Below are 24,701 nucleotides of genomic sequence, written 5' to 3' on the forward strand. Positions count from 1 at the left end.
TATTACTAACATTTACGGAACTCTAAAAATTGTATCAAATTACTTAGCACATTACAATAAATAAGCGGTCCATAATGACCATAGTCTATTGTTCGATGGGACGTAGGCGCACCATGACTAAATCATAACTCCATAGAAATATTAAGGAATGTATCCAATGTTATACATTATAATGTTCTTTAAACAGTCATAGATACGTTTATTAATATCGGATATAAAATATAATACTTTATTGTATTTCTGAACGAAATTCTACCATATGTAAATGCTAGATGACGTGACATAGGGGCATAGACAAGTTATAAAGTTTAAGTTTTAAAGAATTACTTCTTTATACATATCATTAATTTAACTAACTGGCCAGTATTACGTCCCTTATAATTCAATAATTTATTATCTGGTTTAAAGGGTTTGAACTAGATCAGTTGAAACGGAAAAGTACGTTTTGTAATTTGATTTTTTTTCTATACCTTCTGATTTACTAGTACGTGATGAAATATATGTACCTACCTTGATGTCTTTCATAGGCTATAAAGTTGATTGTAATTAGTATAAAATTTTTGCTTGTGATGTGGAATTCCAAAGTAATTAAAGAATGTAGATATGGAAATAGGTCCTAGCGACTTGTTCGAAGTCTTGAAGAAGAAGAAGATACAGTCGTTATGTTGATAGATGTGTAAAGTAAATTCATAATGTCACGTAAAAATAGAGAGGAAGCTTTTTTTAACTTACATTGGCAGTATGTATTGTATCTTAGTTCTTTTTGTTTTCGTGACACTTTAATTGTGACAGTGTGATTTTTACGTCAAAGTAAATGTCAATGTCATTTTAGATCTAAGTCATTCTAATTATAGGTGAGTTAAGCTAAGATAGAGCCAATACCTATTTACACCAGAATGTATATTTGTTACACATGTATATGTAAAGTAATAAACCGATAAAATATAAATAAAAATAAAAATTAAAACACTTATTTTATAACAAGTGCAGAAAGTAAATAAAATTACTCTTTTAATAACAAAAAAGCAATAGGTATAATTGTAGAGTCAGATAAAATAAAAATTCTAATTGAATTGTTCGCTTAGAATAAACTTTCATAAAGTGCGGGGAAGCCTTATTCTGCAACATCTTTCCGGAAGGGACGTCATTCGATGCGCACGATCATGGGGATGAGTTTATGTATTGTGTAATATATATCTCTCACTATTAGTATTAAGAATAATTTAAGAAGCAATATCTTTCCTTACCTTAGCTGCGAACATAGATTTGAAAAAAGTAGTTTCTGCAAACCATGTTTAATATGACAATTTATCAAAAGTATAATATTAAAGTAATAACGATCAACGCCATACTAATTAGTAATTACAACAGAACAAAACAAGTCCAATTTTATAGCGATTTACATAAAGATAATATAGAAATTCCATTAAGAGCGGTTGAGTCACTTTTGTTTTTGTCGTCCATAAATTGGAAGAGTACGCTGTTCGGTGGCGCGAAAACAGCAGTCTGACCGCGTTTGGTCCGCAGTGCGCATGCGTCGAACGCCGCGTTGCTATGGAGACGTGACTTGCAAATCAAATTAAATACTTTATACTTGTAATATTTATAAAACTGACACATAATAAAAACAAGAGTGACTGTGTTTTATTTTAGTGTATTGTTAAATTATGGTGAGTGTTTTGCTTTTGATTGTCCTGGTTTGTTCTAAGTTTTTAAATACTAAACATATGTGGATTGCACAGATAATACAAAAATATAAAAATGTCTTGAATAAGCAACTCTTTTCATAATTAAAAAAATAACAAAAATATTGTGATCACTGTCTGGCGAATTTGCTATCCGAAATATTAACTATAATTAAAAATTTCAATGAAATAAATACCTAGTTACTTCCTTAATTATATCTGTGAATATTTAAATGTTGCATATAGTTTATTATATTTTTTATTTTATTCTCTGACAATAATTCATTTTTACTCTGTACACCTTTATATTTTATGTTTTATATAGTATGTTATAACCCAAAAAGTCCACTTAGTTAAATACAATAGAAACTTTTGTTTGTTACGGTAATGATTTATATAAAAAAAGTTTTTTTGAATAAATTCAAAGGTTTTATTAATAAATTAATATATATATTATTATTTAATTCGTTAAATAAATTAACGTCCACAGCTCGTATCAATATAACTGTATATAATATTACATTAAAACCTGTTTGTACGTAGATGAGTAACGGATTTATATGCAAACATTGGCAGATATATGATAAAGTTTTATTATATTAAAAACAATTGAAATATCTCAGTACGAGTTCATGTTACCAACACACGGACGGTTTAAATGTTTTGCATTTTTGAAGCATCGGCACCCTACGATGCGTTTACATACAAACTAAACACAGAAAGTTTGCAGTTTTTTATACACGAACCTTTTATTAAGGTAGTACCGGTAGATTTTGTGGTTATTTCCGTATTACGAAACTATCCCCTGTCCCCTGTTGAGTTGTCGCTGTAAACTCTTGTAAGTGTGTTAATACTCAAATTACGTTACACAAATTGTATCGATTTTCACATAGCACTGTTAATCTTCCTACTTTCCCTTTCAAATGAATAGTTATTCTGTTCATGTTTTTGATGTATGCACCTATTCATTGTTAGAAGTAACAATCGAATCGACGTAAAAATCTCGCGACTCCGGATGGAATTCCCTGTTGTTTTATATTAGCGGATAGGCAGTTAACAATTTTAGAAAATAAATACGAAAAAATTAACTTGACAAATGAAATGATTTCTCGTTAACCATTTTTTATTTTTACTTTTGCAAAAATATATTTGAAATATTATATATTTTTTAAAATGATTTTTTAAAAACGACTAAAAGCTTTACTGCTTTGAAAAATTCGAGGGAAACACCTTTCGAGTAAATTAAGTTTAATATCGATAAAAAAAAAATTATTTTCAATGAAAAGTTTTTGATTCTATTTCAGTTTTTCGTATAAATAACAGAAGAAAAAGTCACACGAACAAACACTACTGTGGTTCAAGAAGTACGATAAGTTAAAATGGTGTCAAAACAGTTAAATAATTAAGAAATAATAATAATAAAAATTTTCATTACAATAATCTTCCCAAAGAACGTTGAATACGCAGACTTTTAATCTTGTAAGAATTGATAACGCTTTCTTCAAGCCAACGGCTGTATGTATAAGCAAAATATTTTGTTACGACGGTCTCATGACACGTACAAAAAAAAATCAAATGGGTTGTCAAAATTTATCTATAATTTATTTTGTTAAACGTTACCCCCGAACTTACCTAAAGATATAAAATTGAGAACCTCATTATATAACGTTGTATTATCTACGAGGCTGGTGTATTATTTCATCTGTACGACAAACGTATACGGTTTCCATAAATTTAAATAAAACAAAAAGTAGTATTATTAATCCCAAAGCGAGCGGTGCATTTGCTGGACCGATTGTGATGAAATCTGTTAGAACATAAAACAGGAGTTTGGACGAAGAGTGAAACCTAAACGTGTTTAGTGACATTTATAAGGAAGCCGCGGGCAGAAGGTGGTTATAACGTGAAAAGAGTTTTATTGTAAGAATTCCATTCATTTATTTTAGTAGCGAACTGCAGTTGACCGGTTTCAGCCTCATCCTTGAACTCGGGAACTATTTATAAAGATACTATTCTATAATACCAATATAACTAGCTGATGCCGGCGACTTTGCTTTGTTTGATGCAGGATAATTTTACGTATGTTAAAAATATATATATAACTGAACAGGCTTTTATGAATACTATTTTTTCTTAAATCTTAATAACTTTATATTTAACAAAAATATACGAACTTTTTAATCGATTTGAGATCCAAGTGCCTAAGACGTAAAACTTAAAATTTAATTGAAATCTAACCACTATTTTTGTGGCAATCCGGCTACAATAATATATATATTATTTATAGCATGATACGATATTGCAAAATCCATTCAGAATATATGAGAATATCTTTTAAGACAATAATTAATTTTGAATTCCAACGAAAGGAGTTTGCAAAATATGACGTCATTATAATATTGTGTGCTGTCGCATACAATGTGCGCATTAGGGTTTCAAATGCTTTTGTTACACACACACATACATTGATATTTGATACACACACATCCATAAAAGGTTTTATCAAAACTGCGAATATTTATTCTGTTTGTAGGCTGAGACAGGCGTGTTTAAATCTGAATCCCGAGCACTGTAACATAGGGATATATTTTTTTCATTTCCACATTTCAACAATGTATGAGAGGAGGAAATTTGAAAAGCAGACTGACATTGTGACTGGCAGATTTAGGGCAATGGTATTTCGAGATACAGCCACTGTTATTAATATAAAACCTCATTCTTTTTTCCTCAAAGGTGTTTTTTATATTGTAAATATATAAAAATAGTACCATATGTATTCCAACGTAAATCAGTGTGCTGAATCTATGAAAAATAAAAAAGTCCGAAATGATATATTTATCATCATGAAGTTTACAATTTTATTGCATTAAAACAATATATGGTCTCAAAAACATTGACTTAATTCTGGTTAAGAACTGGTTCTGACTCCAGCCATAAAAACTGGGCCACCTTCCTCTCATAAGAACTTGGAGAAACTTCATATTAAACTTATTGACCTCAATTAAATGTATAAGGTTTTGTCTTTACGTGCAAAACATGCAAAAAGACATTTGACAAAGTACTGGTAGGTACTTTTACACTTCTGGCCCAACATGAACAAAAAAAAACTAGGAACCATCGCAAAAAATTTCGCTGATAAAAGAAATAAAACCGCATCAAAATCGATCCCTCCGTTTAGAGCTACGATGTCATAGACAGACAGATATGGAACTCAAATTTAGGCTTGAACCCAAACCTTTTGCGTTGTCGGTTAAAAATAAAGTAATCTGTTACGACTAAATAGGGTCATGTTATTTTTTTATTCTATTCTCAACGTAACGTAGGTATATAAAAAAAAACTCCTATTCATTGAATTAAATTATAAAATAAATCAAATCAAATTGGCCATTTTGCCAACAATTTACAAAGTCATACTCTTCTTCGGGTATTATAAATTACAGTAAGCATATACTAGAATTATAATACAGCAAAATCGTCGACAAAACCTTGTATGCAACCAGTAGCTGAACTCTAAAAATACACATGGCAATAAAAACGCTAATAAATTATAAATTAAAGTTAACCGCGCAAAATTACCGTACACCCAATAATTATAACTAATGTAAAATTCATTCACATAAAATAATATGTCAAGGACCCGACGAACGAACGAATGAATGATTTTGAACTATATTAAAGATCCGTTCAATTATCACATTTATATAAACTTAAAACTACGTACCTATATAATTAATGTATAGATGAACTATCTAGTAGGTTGATAGCTGTGTGTAAAAAGTAGTGTGGCGCTGTAAATGAGTTGTTTAAGTAGTTTTATTCCTATCATAGTAGTACCCCGCTGTGTTCATTAATTCCTTATCGATCGCACAGTCAGGTAATAAATATTAATCGCAAGTTTACTGGGTCATGTCTTTTTATATTTATTCTTATGTATAAATAAAATACGGTTCTATAGAAACATTCGAAATATCAAATAATCAGAATTTGAGAATTAATTCTTGATAAAAACGTCACATTATACAAATTATATTATTTTATTCTGATGATTTATGTAATTTAATAGATTTTATGTAAAGTTCAATGTCTTCTGTACTAGATTTTCGAGATCGTAAGTGTCGTCCCTGTGGCGCAGAGGATAGCGCGTTGGACTTCTAATCCAAAGGTCGTGGGTTCGATCCCCACCAGGGATGTTAATTCATTTATTTTTGTCACATATGTATGTGTTTGTTTTAAAAAAGTAATTTTTACTAAATTCTCAATACTATCAAACGTTGAACAGAATATTTTTTTTTTATGTTTTGTACATGTGTTTCGGAGTAGTCGGTCAGTCGGTCAACGATTCGATGTATCTTAAGATGGCGATATGTCTGCTGGTTCTGTTTTTCGTACGAGTGGCCCACATCCGACATGGAATCTTGAACAAAACGTTAAACGTATTAATAGATTTACGACTTAAAACCAGTTAAGTTTGCTCACACGTCTAGTTGGCATTCAAATAAATGGCATACATCTGAATAAAAATCAACGTATACTTATAAGGTTTGTAAGAAAACCCTGTTTCAATCTTATTTGTGAAATGTATGAGATATAGCATGTATTGTTGAAAAAAAGACTCCTATAGAAATTTCGATGAGTCAAATCAGCAATTTGTATTCCTCCCAAGCATTTTTATTGCACGAGCAAGTTCTTGACACGCACATAGTAGTATTAACTGTCTCTTAGGTCGTATTGATTTGACCTCCAAGGCGATCTGACGGACGTGTAGGGAAAGAAAACTATTATTAGACCATTCGTAGAAGTACTAGATATTTATTCCTAAAGTTTGAACTACGATTTTACATTTTAAAATGTAACTTACTTGCTTTACAAATACGAATTATAATCCCAGATTAATCCAAACATCATTAATTTGGACTACACATATGTGACAAGCAATTTTTTTTTAAACATAGAATTTCTATTCGGCCAGGACGAATTAATAAGTTGGATCCTTAAATATTACTCATATAGAACCTCTGTAAATAACATTGTGATATGTACATATGTAATGGATTCTAGAACAGTCGTTCAAGGTCAATGCAACTGTATCACTTATGCGTTCGTGCATCCTATGCAATTACGACTTACTTAATAAGGCTTTTACCAAAGGCTTTAACGTTTGTGTAGCTGATTTAATAATCTCACAGTAAACGCTCCCTGCAACGTCAAGAAGTTTACTATGGTAACACGAACTGTAAAAAAAGTGTCTTGAAGACATTAAAAAATATATATTTTCAATGCACAGCACGAAGATATTATTTTAATATTTTCGAATTAAATCTAACAAAGATTTCTTTACAGTGGCGTTAAGAATTATTATATATTGAACACAACGAATATAATGAAACACTTAATGGATTTTATAACGATTCTAATTCTTTGTACAATAATAACTGGCTTTTAAATAACAATATCCGGCTCATTACGTGCTGTTGAAACAAAAGTCTAAGTCTAAGTCTATAGAAAGACTATAACTTTGATAGTATTGTAGGTTATCAATAGGTCACACTGCTTACGAAGCGTTTACCGTTTCTCATTCCATAACCTACATTAATACTGTAGGTAAAGTGTCAAATCTAATTAATATGCTCTAAGTTAACGCTCCGTTTGTTGCGTCGATGTAAATTTCGAGTTAAGAATTATCATGGTCATTTGCAAAATTTTTGTTAATTCAGTTCAATATATCGTCACTGTATAAGTTAATCGCATACTTTTAAGTACACATTAATAATTCTTGTAGTAATTTCATTATATATATCACTTCGCCTTAATCTACAAACAAGCAATTGATCACACCCAACATTAAGTCACCTATACCGTTTATAAAGTAGTGAGTAATCAATAGTAGTGACACAATGATAAGATAATACGATTTTAAATCCTTATATCACATTCACTTGTTATTGTCAGCGCTAAAAGAAGGATACAACTAATTGTATTCCTTGATAACATGGATACATCATGTTAAATTGTCTCAAAGTAACCTTACGCGAGTGACCTTTCTCCGAGTTAAGTAAATCGGATTCCATTCGTGCAAAATAAGTGAGTTACCAGTGCGCTTGCTACGAGTTTATACGGAGCGTTAATTTATGTAATACATTGAAAAGGAACGGCTTCGTATGTAGTGAAAACTTGTATTAAGCGTGCTTGGTTTAAACGTAGATAGTATGTGTATTTTTGTCATTTAATCTCTGACAGCGAAGGTTCAACAATAACAGGCTTAGGTATAGAGAATGTACCTGGTGCTTCAATAGTTATTGATTTTGAGTTATCCATTTACAAGTAAATTTTTGTATTGATTTGAGATAAACGGATTTTTATTTATATATAATCCTTGATAATTATCCTTTATGAATTACTAGCGGCTTTGTTGGTTTCTTTAAAGTACTATTTGTGATTTAATTACAATATGCTCCTGTTACTGTTTTAAATTAAAACAGTAAGTACTACACATCTACCAACATATATACCTTCATATATATATTGTAACAAATATACTAAACAATTAATGTCCTCTAAAACACTCACAAATATAATGATGTCTAAGAATTTCGCGGGTATTCATTAAAATAAAACGAATATTTTCGGATGTACTGCGCGTTGTTTTGATTATTTAAAACTTACATATATACGATAACTGTTAAGTAGATTTGTTATTTAATATTATAACTATGAATAAAATAAGTTGGTAACGTAAAAAAAAATATTCAAGAAATTGATGGGAATTAGTTATACTGTACGAAAAGTATTGCATTAATCTAGTTTTAAGTAATTTAGATAGAGTGGAAGGGGATTATTCATAGTTTTAATTGTATAATGACAATAAAAATTAACCTCACGATATAAAATAGTTCAACAAATATAATATGACATAACAGAACCAACTGACAGACATTCACATATCGTCTGCCCGTGATCACGGTCGCTGGAAAGTAACCGAAACATCGGGAGTATGTAGTTTTAACAAAAAATAAAGCACGCGTTGTATATCCGAAAAATATTAGTTTCTTTTAAATAATACATAGATAGTTAAAATATTGCCCTGTCTTCATACTACATACGTATGATTGTTGAACAAACAATGAGACGTTTTTTATTTAGTGTTACTATGCAAACTAGGACTAAGCACATTGACGGTAATTATATGAGATTGCATGAAAACTATGATATTAATGTGAAATCAATATTCATAGATAATGTTGTGTTATTTGAAACAGTAACTGAATATACTTATGAATTATTGAGGGATAAAATAAAAATTTCTTATAAAAAAACTTAATAAAGATAAAGCTAGAACACACTGATGAAATTTAGTTAAATATAAAAACAAAATATCAGTATAATGTTCTTGAATTAATGACATGACATTCTCAACTTAACAAAGCGTTGGTATTGTATACTCTTCTCAACATTTCAAATATTAATGGAGGCATACATACATACATTATATATTGCACAGATTATAATAAGGAGTCTAAAATCGCTATTCAATCTCAATCGGTGTAATCGATTTATTGTTTAAAAAAATCGATTAGTGTTCGAATAACTCGGATCTTATTTGAATTTTTTTTTTCAAATACTTTAAAAAAAATCCGTGAATTTGAATGTTCGTCTTAATTACATTAAACGATATCGTATTTCTAGAGTCGTACAGCGTGTCCGATACTCTCAATGGCCATACATTTTTATACCGTTCAAAACAGGTAACATATGTCACGCTCGCTAAATACCAACAAAGAGAATTGTTTCAACCACTATCCAATAGAGTGAGGGTTCCGTTTAATTATTATATAAATATTACCTGCACATTTTAAACATTATAGGTATGTTATTAATTTTTTGTGAATTTAATATTCTCATGGCATTTATTTGTCTTTTTTTTATCTATTATCAAGTGTTTACACTAGAGATAAAGAAATCTCTTGACAGTAATTTTATTTGAATAGTTTTTATCTCAATACGATATACATTTTACAATTTTGCCCTACATTTTTAAATATTTTGTTTCAGACAGGTTTTTTCCTGATATAAGGTTATTGCAATATATTAGTGGCAACCCTATCGAGAGCAATTGTGGTACACTAAAGTCTTACTGCCAAAGTGCCAACCATTTTACTTGTTACAAACAAATAGTAGATACAACACTAATGACTTGTAAGACTTTCACGAGTATTCATTTTAATAAAACTAATATTTTCGGATTACTACGCGTCTTTTGTTACTTTAAACAACATACTCCCGACGTTTCGGGTACTTTCCAGCAGCCGTGATCGCGGGCACACGAGATGAAAGTACAACACTACATTAAGATCGTTTTCTATCGATATAGACAAAAATACGTTTATGAGAATAGTGGATTATAAAAAAAAGTTAGTATTACTAAGTGATGCAAAGTTAAAGACTTGGAAAAATCAAAATATCCGTAAAGAAAAATCCAGTCGAAAAAGAATCTTGTAGGCAGGGTCCAATTAATTATCTGTCAAAAAGTTCCAATTGAGAGAATGAATTATAGTACATAAATACGTAAAATCTTCTTAAAGAGAGTTTGATTTGAAATATACGTAAAGAAATAATCTTAAGAGAGTTCCATTCTAGATATAGCTATGATTTAAGAGTTATATAAAAACGCGATAATCTCTGTGCTAGTTAAACTGTTAATATATCCAATGTTCCGGTCACGATCGATCGTGATTCGGTATTTTTCGTCACGATTTGTTTTGTATTGTGTAAGATGTGGCACTCTGTTTGAAGCCGACGAAGTGATTCCTTGGTTATCATTGAAATATGTATCAGTAATAATAATCGGTGCAATCCAATTTGGTTTGAAAACGCTCGCTCGGTCTGCATATTGTACGAGAAATATTTTTCTTAAAAGCTAGTCATGAACCACCAGTCAAGCAAAAAATTACCCTAGTTTAATTATAACATGAAACATAATTATATCACAAAATTATAGAAAACCAATCAGTTGTTTGATCAAATGGAATGATTCCAATTCCATTCCGAACAGTTGTCTCGTTCTGGAATTTATGTTTTATGGTCTGCGCTAATCATACAGCAACTTATCTGACATCTACCCAATCATTACACGCGAGCGAGGCCCTAGCCCTTCATCTCGTGACGGTATTTTTCCTATCTCATAATTAATCACTGAAGTCTAGATAATATTATCTTATCACGTATCTGAGACGAGTTCGTGATTTTAATTAAATTTATTCGTTGCAGAGGTGAAGTGCTCCACGGGATGTTGCTTTGGGGGCTGTGTGTTCTAACCCTAGCGGGGCTTGCCACCGCCCAGGGTCCGGAGAAAAGTAAGTTATTATTTAATATGAGATTAATATTTAATGCAAAATAAAAAAATATCGTGTTAGAATGAGTGTTATATAAGTTACATTTAGTGGCACGTGAGTCGTGTCAACTTCTAGGTATATAGATATATTTTCCTGCATTATATATTATATACATAATATTGTCTACAGTTGTTTGTGAAGCCAATGTAAACTTATACATAAAAGTGCCCAAGTCTTTGCCTAAATATTAAGTAAAAACTTAGTCTTATTTTAAAACTATAGTTAATTTTATATTTTAAGGCTAAGAAATGAACTCTTATAGTCATTATTATTCTGAGGTATTTGTATATTTATATGAAGTTTATAAATTGATTAAAAAAAACATGTACTATTCTTAATTTTAGTGCCATAATTTTATTTTGTTAACCCTGCCATAACTTGGCATAATTTTTTGAACAAACCGAATAATAATTGTTATATTATATTTTTTTTTTTACAAACTTAGACCATTCTAAGAGGAAACATTATTTTCTTCTCTTTATCCCATTTTATTTTTTTTGCTCTTCCGAAGCGACTGTTTGTTGAGTAACGATTCCATCATCGTATTTGTTACACTGTCGCGCGCGGTAGAAATCTGTACAATTTTCCATTAATTCAGTGTAAAAAATTAGGAAGTTCACGTAATAAATTGTAACAAAACGCATACTAATACGTCAGTGAACGTACCGTGCTGAAGATTTCTTTTCTTTGCAATTACAAGAGTGAAAGCAGTCAATGTTACGTATCACACTTCAACTTTCTTGGTTAACGAAATAATAAAATTTTATGTCAATTTTTACGGATATCATTTTCAAAGGCAATAACCGACTCCGGAAATAAAGATCATTGTATTTTATTGTGATAAATATATATATATATATATATTTATCACAATAATATATATATATATATTATAATATATATATATATATTATAATATATATATATATATTACTCAATTACACATAATCTCATTAACATCGGAACAGTAATTTAAAAGGCGAAGATGTACATAGTCTAAATAATTTTAATCCATTCAGTCTTTCTGATAACACTATCAATAATTCATATTACATACATTGAAAAAGTTAAAAAAAAATCTGTATTTTATTATTATATTTTCAGTAATTCCTTGAATTTTTTATGAAACATGAATGAGCAAAAAATTAATAATTTCCACTTAATTCTAACCGAGCTTGATTTAAATCGATATTATTGTAAATAAAACACAAATTAAAAAATTTGCTGTGAGCCTATTTCCGCAAAATTCTATGTAAAAAATATATCTTTTTAAGTTATGCTTACTTTATAGTAAAAGTGTGTCGGACTGATTATGTTATCGAGCGAGGAACTAGGACAGTATGCTTATCACAGGTATACATTTGACTACATACGAAGCGTTTGCCGTTTCTTACTCAATAATCTACGTTAATAAGATTTATAAATAAAAAACTGTTAATGTTCCTTTTGTTAAACGTACTAAGTATATACCCCATACTTAAGTTAACAATCTATTTGTTTGACCTAGTAGGTATATAATTAAGTTAGTAATTCCCTAGCTGTTTTATATTTATTTACTTTACATATACATCATAATTTCCTTATAAATAATCATTTAACGAATATAGTAAATATAATTAATATAAAATTTAAGAACAAGTTTTTTACAAAATACCGCAAAATGTGCACTCTTACGGTCTTTATACTATAAACAGTTATTTTAATAAAAAAAAATTTATTCGCTTTTAATGAGGACGTTGGACGCTCTTAATAAAAATGTACCGCTTACTATACATATAATTTTTATTTCACTCACACTAAGCATAATTTTCAAAGCAAATGATACCACAGATAAAACTATTTTTTCTTTAATTAATAAATAACACGCTGTATTCTTGACGTTTTTCGTTTTTTTCTTTTTTAACATCATGATAAAGAGATTACCTACATTGATAAATTAACTGAGAATTTATTTTGGGCTCCGCTAATATAGAAATTCTGCGGAGAATAGATTACCGAACGTAAACAAAGAGTTTATTACCGCATTTTAAATGTAATCATTCGATTCATAATCCTCAGGTAATATACGCAATAAGAATCAACAAATATTTGAAGATTATTAGACGCAGCTATCAAATAAGATTCCCAATAATACTAACGATTTGTACAAAAATATTTGTACATAATATTATACCAGTGCTAACAATGTGTACAACGCAATGCCATAGCAAGTTCCGTGTCGAAATAGTGAACCTTGACTGTGATCAGTCGCTACTACGCGACAAACAGAGCTGTTTGAACAAACGAGATGACATTCTTATCTTAATCACTATAATAATTGATAGTACAGTGATATCTGATGACTGACTACTGGTTACGTGCAAAGAAATGATTTATATTATCAATGAAGATAACAATACTAGCATCTGCCTCAAGTTTCGTACTATGTTATATAACCTATAAGTATTGCACGAGCCATAGCCATGTATGGGCCTTTTAGATGTCACTGTAAACCCTAAAAATAACTATTACTATTTCTTGTTTTTTTTACTATAATTAACTAGCCCACACAATCTTGTAGATCAAATGACCTTATAGATATACATAATTGTAAAAAAAAGAAGTCTCAATGGAAAACAATAAACAAAGATTTCCGATTCGAACGTTCTAGAAATATGAACCATAATGTTAATTTTCTATAACATTCAATAATACCAGAATGAATTGACGTGAAATTTATCTTAAAATAATGCCAAAAAATCGTGAGTTATGTATGTATATGGCATGACATATATATTTATATAGGATCAAATTTAATATCCGACATAAATAAGACTTAACGAGTAACTTCCATTTTGTATAATTTTCAAGGTGAATATTATATAATCTGTGAGAACATAAATTACATCTGTAGCAATATCATTCAAAGCACATGACACCTTTGTTGTTGGTAATAAAGTTTATATTGTATTGTAATTGTCCTACAATGACTTTACCGAATTTTCTCAACGGTAGGTACAATAGCTTCTTGTCATTGGTTTTTTTTTATTGCGTCATGAAGTAATGCACTGATATAATGGCTTGCTATTGTAAATGTACTTCACATTTAGAATAACATATGCTTCTAAGTAATTTACAAACATATTTTGAAAAAACCAGTTCAATATGATTTAAATACTACATATTACAAAATAATAAATAAATAAATAATAGCGAAATACAAACGCCATTAATGATTAAAACTTAAAGAATGTATCAAGCGCGGTCCTATACATACATGAATCTTGGCACATAATATCTTCGTAGGTGTATGAATAAATTACTGAAATCTTTCTGGTTTTAGTTTAAAGAAAACTCTTGGTAAAGTGGAGATTTTATAAGTGCAGTCAAAAGTTAGATATTTCTACCGGTTCTTTCATAAACTAAAATTAAATAAACAGTAAAATGTCAGGATAAACTACGTTCAATGTCTTTATACTAAAAAGAACTCCCATCTTTCGTCTCCCAGGTTTTCTGATCCTGGATATATTCAATGAGCCGATCAGAATGTCCTCACAGCTAGAGGCAATATGTATTAAAGCTGTCCCTTCCTTAAAGCTAAAACTGTATGGAACAGTACAATGTACATTTCAACTTACTTACTGATCAGACCTTCTAAACTTACCTATTCAAATGATTTACTTTCTATTCGATTAATTTCTTTCAAACTAGTTCGTAAATTCTTATGAGTTAATTATTAAGAAGTCACGAACGTGACGGTAGTTATATATTCATGAAATTGTCATATATAGCCAAAAAAAAAAACAAGAATTTAGACCATCTTATGAGACGAAACCTCTCAGCATTCCATAGATTCACCGTGCGGGTGCGGAGTCCATCGCGTTGCAGGGAGAGGAGCTTCAATAGTGCCTGGGACTTGCGAACAAGGTGTAGGTTTAGGGGCCTCACCTCACCTCCACCGTCCAAGCTTCTCTCTTTACCTAACCAATTTTGAAACGAAATTATACATAAATGTCTTCCGCGTAATATTTGTAAGTATTTGTCCAGGAAGGACGGGCAATATCTGCAGCGTGGATCTAGACTGTCCAGATAACGCGTTCTGCCGTCAGAGCAGTTACTGCGTCTGCAAGAACAGCTTCGTCTACGCTGCGGTTAACAGCACGCATAAAGGATGTCTGAAGGGTCAGTCACAACTAAACAACTTACCATTCCATCACACAATTTCAATTGGAATACCCTACTTATTTTGCTTATATCAAATATGAATGTTAGAGAGATGTTATTTCTTTTTACTGCCTAAAAAAATCCCATCTAATTTTATTGTTAGCATATATTAAATTTAATGAGCATCTTATATATTATGAAAACTCGATTCCACTATTGAAGTCCTTATAATGTGTCTAGAGGCTCGTAACGGTGAGGAGTGTATCCAACACATTCAATGTCACTCAACTATGGGCGTCCACTCGGAGTGTTCTAACGGGTCGTGCTCGTGCGCAGAAAACGCACACCTGGAGACAGACCGGTGTTACGAAACCGCTGGTATTGTATCAGATTTATTGTATTACTCTAGTATTTGTTCTTAAGTGAGACCAGTTTGAATTTTTATTAGATCAACATAAACTTTTTTCTATTATTGATTTTTGATTGTCCCCGTTTTGATATATTTGGGTATAGTTAAATTATATTTTGAAATTTTTTAGTCCCTTATAAAAGTGAGTGTGCAATGAATATATGATATACAATTTCAGTAATCGGCGAGCGATGCGTGGTGGACCAGAATTGCTATTTGGGTGAACCAGGTCCGGAACGAGAGGCGTTCTGTGTCAGGGGATACTGCACCTGCCAGCTTCAGTTTAGCCCCAGGGATAATGGAACAAGGTTCGAATAAAGTTAACAACAAATATTATCTTCATATCTTCTAACAAAGAAACAAACGATAAAAATATTTTTAAGTAATTGCTTCACCGTGACGAATCAATTTTTTTTTTGTCATTTATCTAAAAGACTTCTCGTAAAAACAAATGGAAGTGTATAGATTTTCATCCTTTGTTATTTCTGCATAATTATTTTGGTATTTTTAGGAAGGTTTTCTATCAGATCAGATAGACTTTTTACAGACAGCGGAAGACCATGGAGCCGCAAAAAATCCTTCTTACTAAATACATTAATTACCCACTCTCTTCTCTTCCTAGATGTGTCCGTGACGCGGCGCTGGGTGAGGCCTGCGAGGACGAGCTACAGTGCGCGGGCCCCGGCCTGCAGTGCAGAGGGACCTGTCGTTGTAGACCTGGCTGGGTCGCACATACTGACATTAACGCCTGTGTTGAATGTGAGTAAATAAGGTTTTGTGTGAAAATATATTTAACAATCCATATTTGTGTCACTCATGCTTCTATCCGAATGTCATGTTTTAAATGACATATACACAACATCAAAGATAAATCAGGTTTTTATAATTTTATTTCTGAATTCATACACTTCAATTTTTTTGTCATAACAACAATAAATTTTGAACTCACACCTCGTCTGCCCGTGATCACGGTTGCTGAAAAGTAACCGAAACGTCGGGAGTATGTAGTTTTTTACGAAAATAAATCACGCGTAGTTTATTCAAAAAATATAAGTTTCATTTAAATGAATAAAACTCGCGAAAACTCATTAAACAATAAACGTGTTGATACAGCGGCGACTGCTCTGAACGAGGAGTGTCAGTACGACGTGCAGTGTGAATCCCTGTCCGGCAGCGAGGTCCCCGCAGCCTTATGTCTCGGCGGCGCCTGCTCGTGTTCATACGACGCCCGTGCTGTCGGGAATCCGCCGAAATGTTGGAGGAGGAAGAGACCCGGCCAGGACTGTGATGTGGATGAGGTAGATAAGATTTGCACTAGTAATCTTGTTATATGTACTAATCAGATTACTTGACGTTTGCTACTAGATGGCGCCAAATATTTTTTGATGAAAAGAATCTGAACTTATCTGGTCAGCGTTTTCTAGATGTCATTTGAAAGTTTGGAACGTTCTTGTTATCGAAATAAATGAACCAAAGACTTCTATATACTTTCTGATCACTTGGAACACTGAAGAAGAAAAAATTGCTTATTTTGTGTGTTATATGCCCATGTAACTTGACAAAATATTACGACAGAACAGACACTTGCATTGATGTTATAATTTCATGAACCTACTTAATCTGAAACCGTATAGTTCAGGAACATATAAAAGGAGAAAAGTTCTAAGATATTTATTAAGTAAATGAAACAAATTTATTAATCGACAACAGGAATGCGTGTCTGAGGAAGACGAGCCGGGTTACTGTCTGGCTGGGCGCTGCACTTGTAAGACATGCTCCCCGGACGCGAGAGATTTCGGAGGCGCCAGCGCCGTCTCCCCCCCACTCGCCGCCATCTTGGTCACCGCCGCCGTTTTGATACGACATTAAATACGATACATTCATATTTTTTGGTGTTTGTTCCTCTGTAACAATGCCGTCATGATATATGAAAATTAATTCAAAATCTTTATACACTGTTAATAATTAATTAGTCGGATCATATAATTGGTTGTTAGAGAAAATTTTCAAACGCCTTAATTGTTGTAAAACGATCGAATTTTACGAACATGCGTATCCGATTCGTCCGTTTAGTTTTCAAAGTTTATAATAAGTTGTATATAATATTATTCTGTTATTTGTTGTGTAATACATTAAGAGTAGATTATTTTTCTTCCTTTGACAGTATTTTTTGAGTGCAATTTTATTCCAGCGTTTTATGAATGGGTAGATCATGCCAAAGAGATGTTCAAGAGCTGTTCGAATGTAAATAAAATATATTTATTATGATATTTTTTTTATTTATTCTCATCTATGTGATTAAAAGACTTTTAAAATAAGAACCCAGCATTATAATAAGACATAACGAGTTAACTGATATTCTAAATTATAATAATGTAATTAACGATAGCTAAATTTCATGGCATAAATCTGATTGTGAGTAAATATTCAAAACGCAAGCAAAGTCCGGGGTATAGTTATGTATATAACACACATTAATTCCGCCTTGTTAAACCCATGTCGTTCCTTCCACTGCTTGTAAGTGACGAGCGCAGCGCACTCCTCACGCTAGGAGACGATACCGCGTACACTAGAGGGTTCAGGGAGGAATTGATGTATCCCAGCCAGGTACACCACAACCAGCCGCTGTCGTACACACAGTCGTAGAGGGAATCTGGGGGAAAGTCGCAAAAATATACACCATAAGAAAGATAAGATATATATAAGAGAAAGATAAGATAAGATATAAGAAAAATGTTATATTCTTCTGGAACTCACATGTAGCTGAATTGAGTGGCCAATAATTAGAATGACCTTAGATTTCAAGTCAATCTGATGATGTAAGTTTAATCTTAAATATGGTGAAAATTTTTACACAACGATGAATCCCTATTGAAGTGTTGGGTCAATTAGCACGTAAATTTATTACCTAATGGCAGCATCACGAAATAAGGCGTCCAGCAGACGAAGAACAGCGTCATCAACATCACGATGATGCGTGTAGCGCGACGCTGGCGACTGATGAAACTAGCACTGAGATTTAAGAGGTTAATTTCTCCTCAAATTTTAAGAATAATATAAGAAAAAAAGAATATTCTTCGTACTGGACACTGCATTTCCCTGTAGCTGGACCGGTGCATTGAATGATTTTTGATGGCTGATTTAAATGACAGCCTCTGGGAGATAAATTACTGAAAAGAGATATCGAAGACTAAGAATCCGATGAAATTTCGTAATAAAAAAAAATCTATGACTTTTACATTCAGAAAACTTACACAGTGTTTTGATTATTGTCAGCACTGGATCCTGGTTGAGTGGTGCTCTCTGAGCTTGTAGCTTTCTGGAAAATTGACAAAAGTTATTCATCTTTTACTATCACAATCCAATCAAAATTATTTATATCCTACTCCTCGGCTGTTATTTGAAGGACGGCCGCGATGTGCACGCACGGGTGGCGGGGCGGACAGAGCGCGTAAGATAAAACAGTACATCATCAGCATCACGACCGCCGGCAAATAAAACGATAGAGTTACACTGAAGAAAACATATCTGAAACACAAACGTAAATGTGGTTCATGGTGTGAGGTATTTAGCTCAATGATTAATACTCTTATTTAATATTGATTAAAGCTCTTCTTGCAGGTTATGCTGTTCGCCTCTCCATCAGAAATTTACTCTTTTAAAAAGGTTTTTCATATTTTTCAATGAATATCACAATTACTCCCCTTGCATTTAATACTCTTTTGGATATCAATTTATATTATAGTAATATACCAACGACATGAAACTGACCCAGTATTAGTGTTAACCTCGCAGGCCTTTTCTAACTCTCCTGGATGGAAGTGCTTATGAGATCTTACAAGGGCATTAGGTATTGCTATCACAGCAGCGAGGGGCCAGACGAGACCTGCGACCAACTTCGCTCTTTTCGCTCTTCTGGCTCTTGCTAGAGGATTCGTTATACCTGACCATCGCTCCCAACCAAGTACGCAGAGGGACAGTATTGAAGCAGTACAGCAGAGCACATCCATTATACTCCAGCATGAGCAGATAATACGATCTGATGGAAAACTTATGGTTAAGAAATGCAAGAACACACTTTCGGCACTCCTTAACTTTAAAACATTTCCATAACCTTATAAATACGATCATACGAAATATGATAAACTTGTATCTATGCTATATGAGACGACAGAAAGGATTTTTGAAGTTCACTCACTCAGATTAAATACATAAAGCTCTCGTAGAGCAGCCAGCGGTTGGACGAGGAGGCCGACGAGCAAATCAGCGGTTACCAAACTTATTAACGGGTAATGTGAAGGAGCTCGCCTCACGCGCCATAAAGCTACCATCACGGCACTGTTTCCTACCACCGTGGCGACGGTGATAATCACCATCACCGTACCAGCTAACCACCATGCTGTGGTCGTCTCGCCTCGCGGCTGTAAACCCACTGTACACTGGTAGATTTGTATTTGCTTGAAAACGCACGTTATATCGTTGTAAGAATATTCAACACGATCTTTGTTACAATGCGAAAAAATCAAAACTCACAAACTTCATAACTATAACTTACTCAGTACTCAGTTATACTCAATAAATTTTTTCGTTATAGAAGAATGTTTATATTAATAACCATTAGGTTTTGTCACAACGTGTAATCAAATAATTCTTAAATATAAATCTGACTTACTTGTTAAATATATAGCTAGCAGTAAATTATATATTTATCAAATAAATTCGTTATTTACAAAACGCGTGATAATTTTTTTGAAGTAAGCATTGAGGGTAGAATAATTTTTTACGTTTTCAATTCTAACACCTATTATAAATGTTGCCCTATTCGTAAATGGAAATCAATCCAAAATAATTTGATGGCTTGATTTTTTTTTGTTTACTTAAATACGCCTAAAAAGTTGTAGGAAAGAGTATAACAAAAAACAAAAGGAAAAATATTTTCCAGGTTATGTGAAGTCGAGAAGAGGAGAAGAAGAAACAACTTTAACTTTATATATATATATTGCATTTATAATAATACCTCATTTAACGAAAATTCAACATTAAATTACACAGCCAAATATTAAATCAAAAGGCTACATTCCTCTAATTTCATCAGTATTAAGATTATATTTTAACAATTTTAGCAAACAAAACTCTTTGTCAACTGCTTTAATTTGTTTTGTTGTTCCGGATTTATGTTATCTTATATTAACGCTGTTTATAGCTCCGGCTCTGGCTACCGCTGTTTTAAAAATGACATAACAAATAAACAAGAAAACTTCAAATATTAAACATGGTTATGATAAAAAGATAATGATACTTTTTATAAACATAACATTTACTATAATTGGCCAGAATTCGAAGAAGAAATTTTTAAAGCAGTTTAAATTGAAGCACGCGAAACGTGCCAATAAAAAAATGCGTGTGTACTTGGATTTACAAATGTAATTTTTATTATGAGCGGCATTGTTGACGTTGTTGTCATTTGCAACAAGTTTTCTCTTCCGAGCTCAGAAAGTAATATAAAAAGAGCAATATTTCGGCGAGAAAAAACAACTCTCTTTAGCTTACATTTTGAAGGTAAGTTGTGTATGGAATAATTGATGGCTACCTTCTACATACGACGTGTCATCTAAATTTCTTGGCATACAAAAAAGCATTGTTTCCTTTGTAATTTTTTAATTAATTTATCTCGGGTTTATATTTTGGCATTTTAAAATGGTATGTATTTATTTTAGGGTTACTATTATCATTAATTATAATTGAATAATAATAATAATAAAACAATTATAAGTTTATTCCTTTATTGTCAGTTAGGGGAAAATATTTAAAAATTATTCTCCTCAAATTTTAAAATCTTACAGTGAAATGCATTTCATAAAAATAATAATAAAAATGTATTTACACGCTTACTTGTATAACTTATACTATCCATAATAGTTTTACAATACTTAATACATATTTGAAGGCACAACGTAATTGACAAATTTGTGCCTCAATTTACATGCATAACGCCTTTCTAACAATGTGCCAAGATTTGTACGTTTCCATATTTTCGCCATTAAAATCTTACATATGACATTAATATTAATAATAAATTCCTTTAATAATTTATTTCAATAAAATGGCAACACTTAGTCGAACTTCAATTTTGTACTTTACAATGCAATGTCTAACATTCATTTGTTATTATTAATTACAATTCATTTAATTAAAAGAATGCATTTTAAGGAAGCACGCGTTTCGATGACGTACACTACTTAATTATACTAGTAATACATAGTAGATCTAGAGAAAGGTTCAGAATTGTTTTAGAGAGCCTTAAACAAAAATCCGGGCCCGTTTTTTCATCGAATTTAAAAAAGTTATTATTTTTTTTTATAAAGAACTTGGCTCATTGGCACATAACAATGACACAAAATATAAACTAAAACTATATAAAACTACGAAGATCATTTTACGATTCGAGTTTTTATATTTAAATAATCGTTAAAATATAATATTTACAATAATGTAGGCGAAGTTCACGTCTGCAGCAGTTTTAAAAACTTAGCTAACAAAATATTCCCTTAACGATAATATAATACAAATACATAGATAATGATGAATTTGACAAAATTGAGCATGTTGGTCCACAGATTAAAAAGAACACTTTAAAGCAAACAATGGAATGATGAGATCTTACCGTACGTTGCGTACTTTTGGAATATTCGTGGTGACGATAAAAAAATAGATTTCGGTAAAAACTATAAAATAAGTCACCAGTGAACTTGGAAGCGTTCGGAATGATAAGCGGAAATAACTAAGTATGAAATCACTGAACGGAGATTGACGTGTACCAGAAATAAAAGAAAAAAAAATAAACAAAATATCAAATGAAAACTCAAAGACTACAAGCGTCAATCTCGTTCACCTTAAACTAGACGTAACTTATATAAAAATCTACATACACTAAAGTACAGGGATCACGTGCTAAAGAATCACACATAAATAATTTCCTTTCACGTCAGAACGCAAAACAATCTCATAAGTGGATACATAATTCCCATTTTTAAATATTTTTAAAACACGTTTTAAACAATAAAAGAGGATTTAACAATAACAAGGGCGCGGGTGAGGGCTGGTCACGCGGCATGTCATGGCGGTGCTATAGAAACTATAATGAATATCTCGCAGCATAAACCAAGCGACTTGTGTCATGGGTATGTCATATAAATTTTCTCTAAAATAAGTCATGGCTATACAAATCAGTCTATCCACGGCTCTCCACGGCACTAGCACCTCGAGTTCTCCTCGCGAACTATTCAGCTATCGACGCACGTCCATCATAAGCTCAGTTAGCTGTAAGCTGCAAGCTGTCCGCCGTCACGCAGCGTCAGTCTATACTAATATTTTAATTACAAACATTTGCGTTCGATAATTCAACAATTTCATTTCCTATCCGCGTCATGAGTGAGGAGTGCGCTCGTCGTTTATATATAGAAGGCGTCGGTCGCGCCTTTGTTTGTCTGTTGTATGTCGTTGGGGGAGAGGGCGGCGCGGTCCGACCAGTCGGAGTGGGGGGACTGCGTGAGCGGGGTCTGGGGGGACGGCGTGGACCAGTGGTCGGGGGACTCCGGGGACGGGGTCGGGAACGTGTCACCCATACCCCAGCTGCCGTACAAACCTGGAAAATAATTAAAACGTTACATAAGGCTTAGTAGACCTTCGACGTCATGCTAAGTGTTTGGTGAAAAATGTAGCAATGTAAACTATACTCCCGTCGCGGTCATATGGTCTGGGTAAAGGAAGGAAATTCTTTTCATTTCTTTTCAGATACCCATACATTTTTCTCATCATTCACTCGCATATTTTTGGTCACTTTGTGCAATATGTCATATGTACTGACCGGACATGATGTTGGTGATGGCCGGGTGCTGCGCTCCCTGCACGTGTCCGAGAGCCGCTGCGTGCGTCATCACCGCCTGCAGCTGCGCGTTGTGTTGGCCGTTCGCACCTGGCCGGAAACGTATTGTTACAGAACACGAAAACGAAAATAACCTAATATTTACCAGAAATTAAACGATTTTTTACCAAACGTTAATCATCACAGCGAATTAATTTCAATGTTATGAAGACAATCTGTACTCACTCAGATGCGCAAGAGCGGAGTATGCGTTTGCGTCGAGGTGGTGATGACGCAGCGCCGCCATGTGAGCCGGCGACGTCGGCAGAGACGGCCGGGACTTGCCGGGGGACGGGGAACCTGAGGGAATAACAGGGAGATATGAAATTTACTCAAACATACAAGTGTGTTACATGTATTTGAATTTGGTCAAGGTGAAAAAGGGCAAAGAATAGTTTAAATTTTTCAAAGCATTACATTGAATTGGTCATTGAAATTTGTTGAATTTCAAGGTTACTTCTAGGGTGTATGTTACTTATGTCGAACAGTATTTTAAGGCATATGCTTTAACAGATTATATTTTAATATTGACATATTAAATTCCTTATACGTGAGGGGGAAATGAGAGGTCGTACCTATGTAAGCGTGCGGAGACGTCGTTTGATTGCTGTGTGTTGGTGAGTGGTTGGAGTAGGGCGGTGACAAGGAGGCCCCCAAGCCTGCGCCCCCGTACTGAAGAGACTGACCCGTCTGCAAGAAACATTATTTTTAAGAAACGATGACAAACAAAAAAAATATATATATATTTTTCCTATAAACAAGACTTAAAAAATTATATAAAGAGTAATGACCAATTAAAACACCGATAAAAGGACTGCTTTCATGATGTCAACGTAACTTTTATGATTTGTATTGAGGAAATACGACACAATGTTAATGAGAGACAGTAAATATGTATAAATCGTATAGTCTGTGACATACATGTGTATATACCTTGACGCAGTCATCGTAGCTGGGCGGCTGTTTGTGGACGAGCTGCTCCACGGGCGGGAACTGAGCCATCGCGTTGGAGTATAAAGACGTCGCGTCGTACGGAGACGGCAGGTCCTGGGGTTGATGATAATTAAAAACTATTGTAACGGAAGAGTTTTTACACCACACACATGATATACCACAGAGATTAGAATTTTAGTAACATGCGACAACATTTT

The 24,701-nt window shown here is 32.7% G+C and overlaps 3 protein-coding genes and 1 non-coding gene across 9 annotated transcripts in view; 2 read left to right on the forward strand and 2 right to left on the reverse strand.

The window, feature by feature from the left end:
• Nucleotides 1-1,496: 1,496 nt before the first annotated feature.
• On the forward strand, nt 1,497-17,894 carry LOC116766663 (multiple epidermal growth factor-like domains protein 10). Of its 3 annotated transcripts, none has more exons than XM_061527102.1 (8): nt 1,497-1,670; nt 10,950-11,035; nt 15,101-15,235; nt 15,458-15,595; nt 15,805-15,934; nt 16,249-16,385; nt 16,740-16,924; nt 17,337-17,894. In XM_061527102.1, the coding sequence occupies exons 2-8, from the start codon at nt 10,969-10,971 to the stop codon at nt 17,493-17,495; spliced, it is 951 nt and encodes a 316-aa protein (XP_061383086.1). In that variant the 5' UTR covers nt 1,497-1,670; nt 10,950-10,968; the 3' UTR covers nt 17,496-17,894. The 3 variants fall into 3 exon arrangements, with proteins under 3 accessions (XP_061383086.1, XP_061383087.1, XP_032512542.2); XM_061527103.1 differs by lacking the exon at nt 1,497-1,670 and adding an exon at nt 7,629-7,766; XM_032656651.2 differs by lacking the exon at nt 1,497-1,670 and adding an exon at nt 10,053-10,093.
• Nucleotides 5,803-5,875, forward strand: Trnar-ucu (transfer RNA arginine (anticodon UCU)). The gene has a single exon. It is a non-coding gene; the product is annotated as a tRNA-Arg (tRNA).
• A 51-nt stretch (nt 17,895-17,945) lies between the features above and the next one.
• LOC116779662 (octopamine receptor-like) lies at nt 17,946-20,386 on the reverse strand. The gene is made up of 8 exons (XM_061527101.1): nt 20,299-20,386; nt 19,825-20,058; nt 19,398-19,665; nt 19,013-19,154; nt 18,881-18,945; nt 18,710-18,796; nt 18,535-18,638; nt 17,946-18,279 (listed from the first exon to the last, which is right to left on the reverse strand). Coding segments are annotated over exons 1-8 (1,080 nt in total). The 5' UTR covers nt 20,300-20,386; the 3' UTR covers nt 17,946-18,100.
• Nucleotides 20,387-21,392: 1,006 nt separating this feature from the next.
• Nucleotides 21,393-24,701, reverse strand: part of LOC116766893 (neurogenic locus Notch protein) — a 70,339-nt gene continuing 67,030 nt past the window's right edge. For 3 of the 4 annotated variants that reach the window (XM_061527047.1, XM_061527048.1, XM_061527045.1), the window contains 5 exons: nt 24,472-24,597; nt 24,126-24,240; nt 23,737-23,850; nt 23,494-23,601; nt 21,393-23,271 (listed from right to left, as the gene is read on the reverse strand). In XM_061527047.1, coding sequence (XP_061383031.1) covers nt 23,078-23,271; nt 23,494-23,601; nt 23,737-23,850; nt 24,126-24,240; nt 24,472-24,597 — 657 coding nt within the window. In that variant the 3' untranslated portion in view covers nt 21,393-23,077. The remainder of the gene's footprint in view (nt 23,272-23,493; nt 23,602-23,736; nt 23,851-24,125; nt 24,241-24,471; nt 24,598-24,701) is intronic. The other variant, XM_061527046.1, reaches the window with a different exon arrangement.

The sequence above is a fragment of the Danaus plexippus genome (genome assembly GCF_018135715.1).
Source record: "Danaus plexippus chromosome 3 unlocalized genomic scaffold, MEX_DaPlex mxdp_34, whole genome shotgun sequence".
Taxonomy (NCBI): domain Eukaryota; kingdom Metazoa; phylum Arthropoda; class Insecta; order Lepidoptera; family Nymphalidae; genus Danaus; species Danaus plexippus.

Excerpts from the sequence above, each read along its gene's own strand:
- LOC116766663 (XM_032656651.2), top strand. The coding sequence starts at position 10,068 with ATGAGAATAGTGGATTATAAAAAAAA. Across the intron at positions 15,596-15,804 it reads CCGGTGTTACGAAACCGCTG|TAATCGGCGAGCGATGCGTG; the intron begins GTATTGTATCAG and ends ATACAATTTCAG. Across the intron at positions 16,925-17,336 it reads AGGACTGTGATGTGGATGAG|GAATGCGTGTCTGAGGAAGA; the intron begins GTAGATAAGATT and ends AATCGACAACAG.
- LOC116779662 (XM_061527101.1), bottom strand. Across the intron at positions 19,666-19,824 it reads GCTTTATGTATTTAATCTGA|ATCGTATTATCTGCTCATGC; the intron begins GTGAGTGAACTT and ends GTTTTCCATCAG. Across the intron at positions 18,797-18,880 it reads GACAATAATCAAAACACTGT|TAATTTATCTCCCAGAGGCT; the intron begins GTAAGTTTTCTG and ends ATCTCTTTTCAG.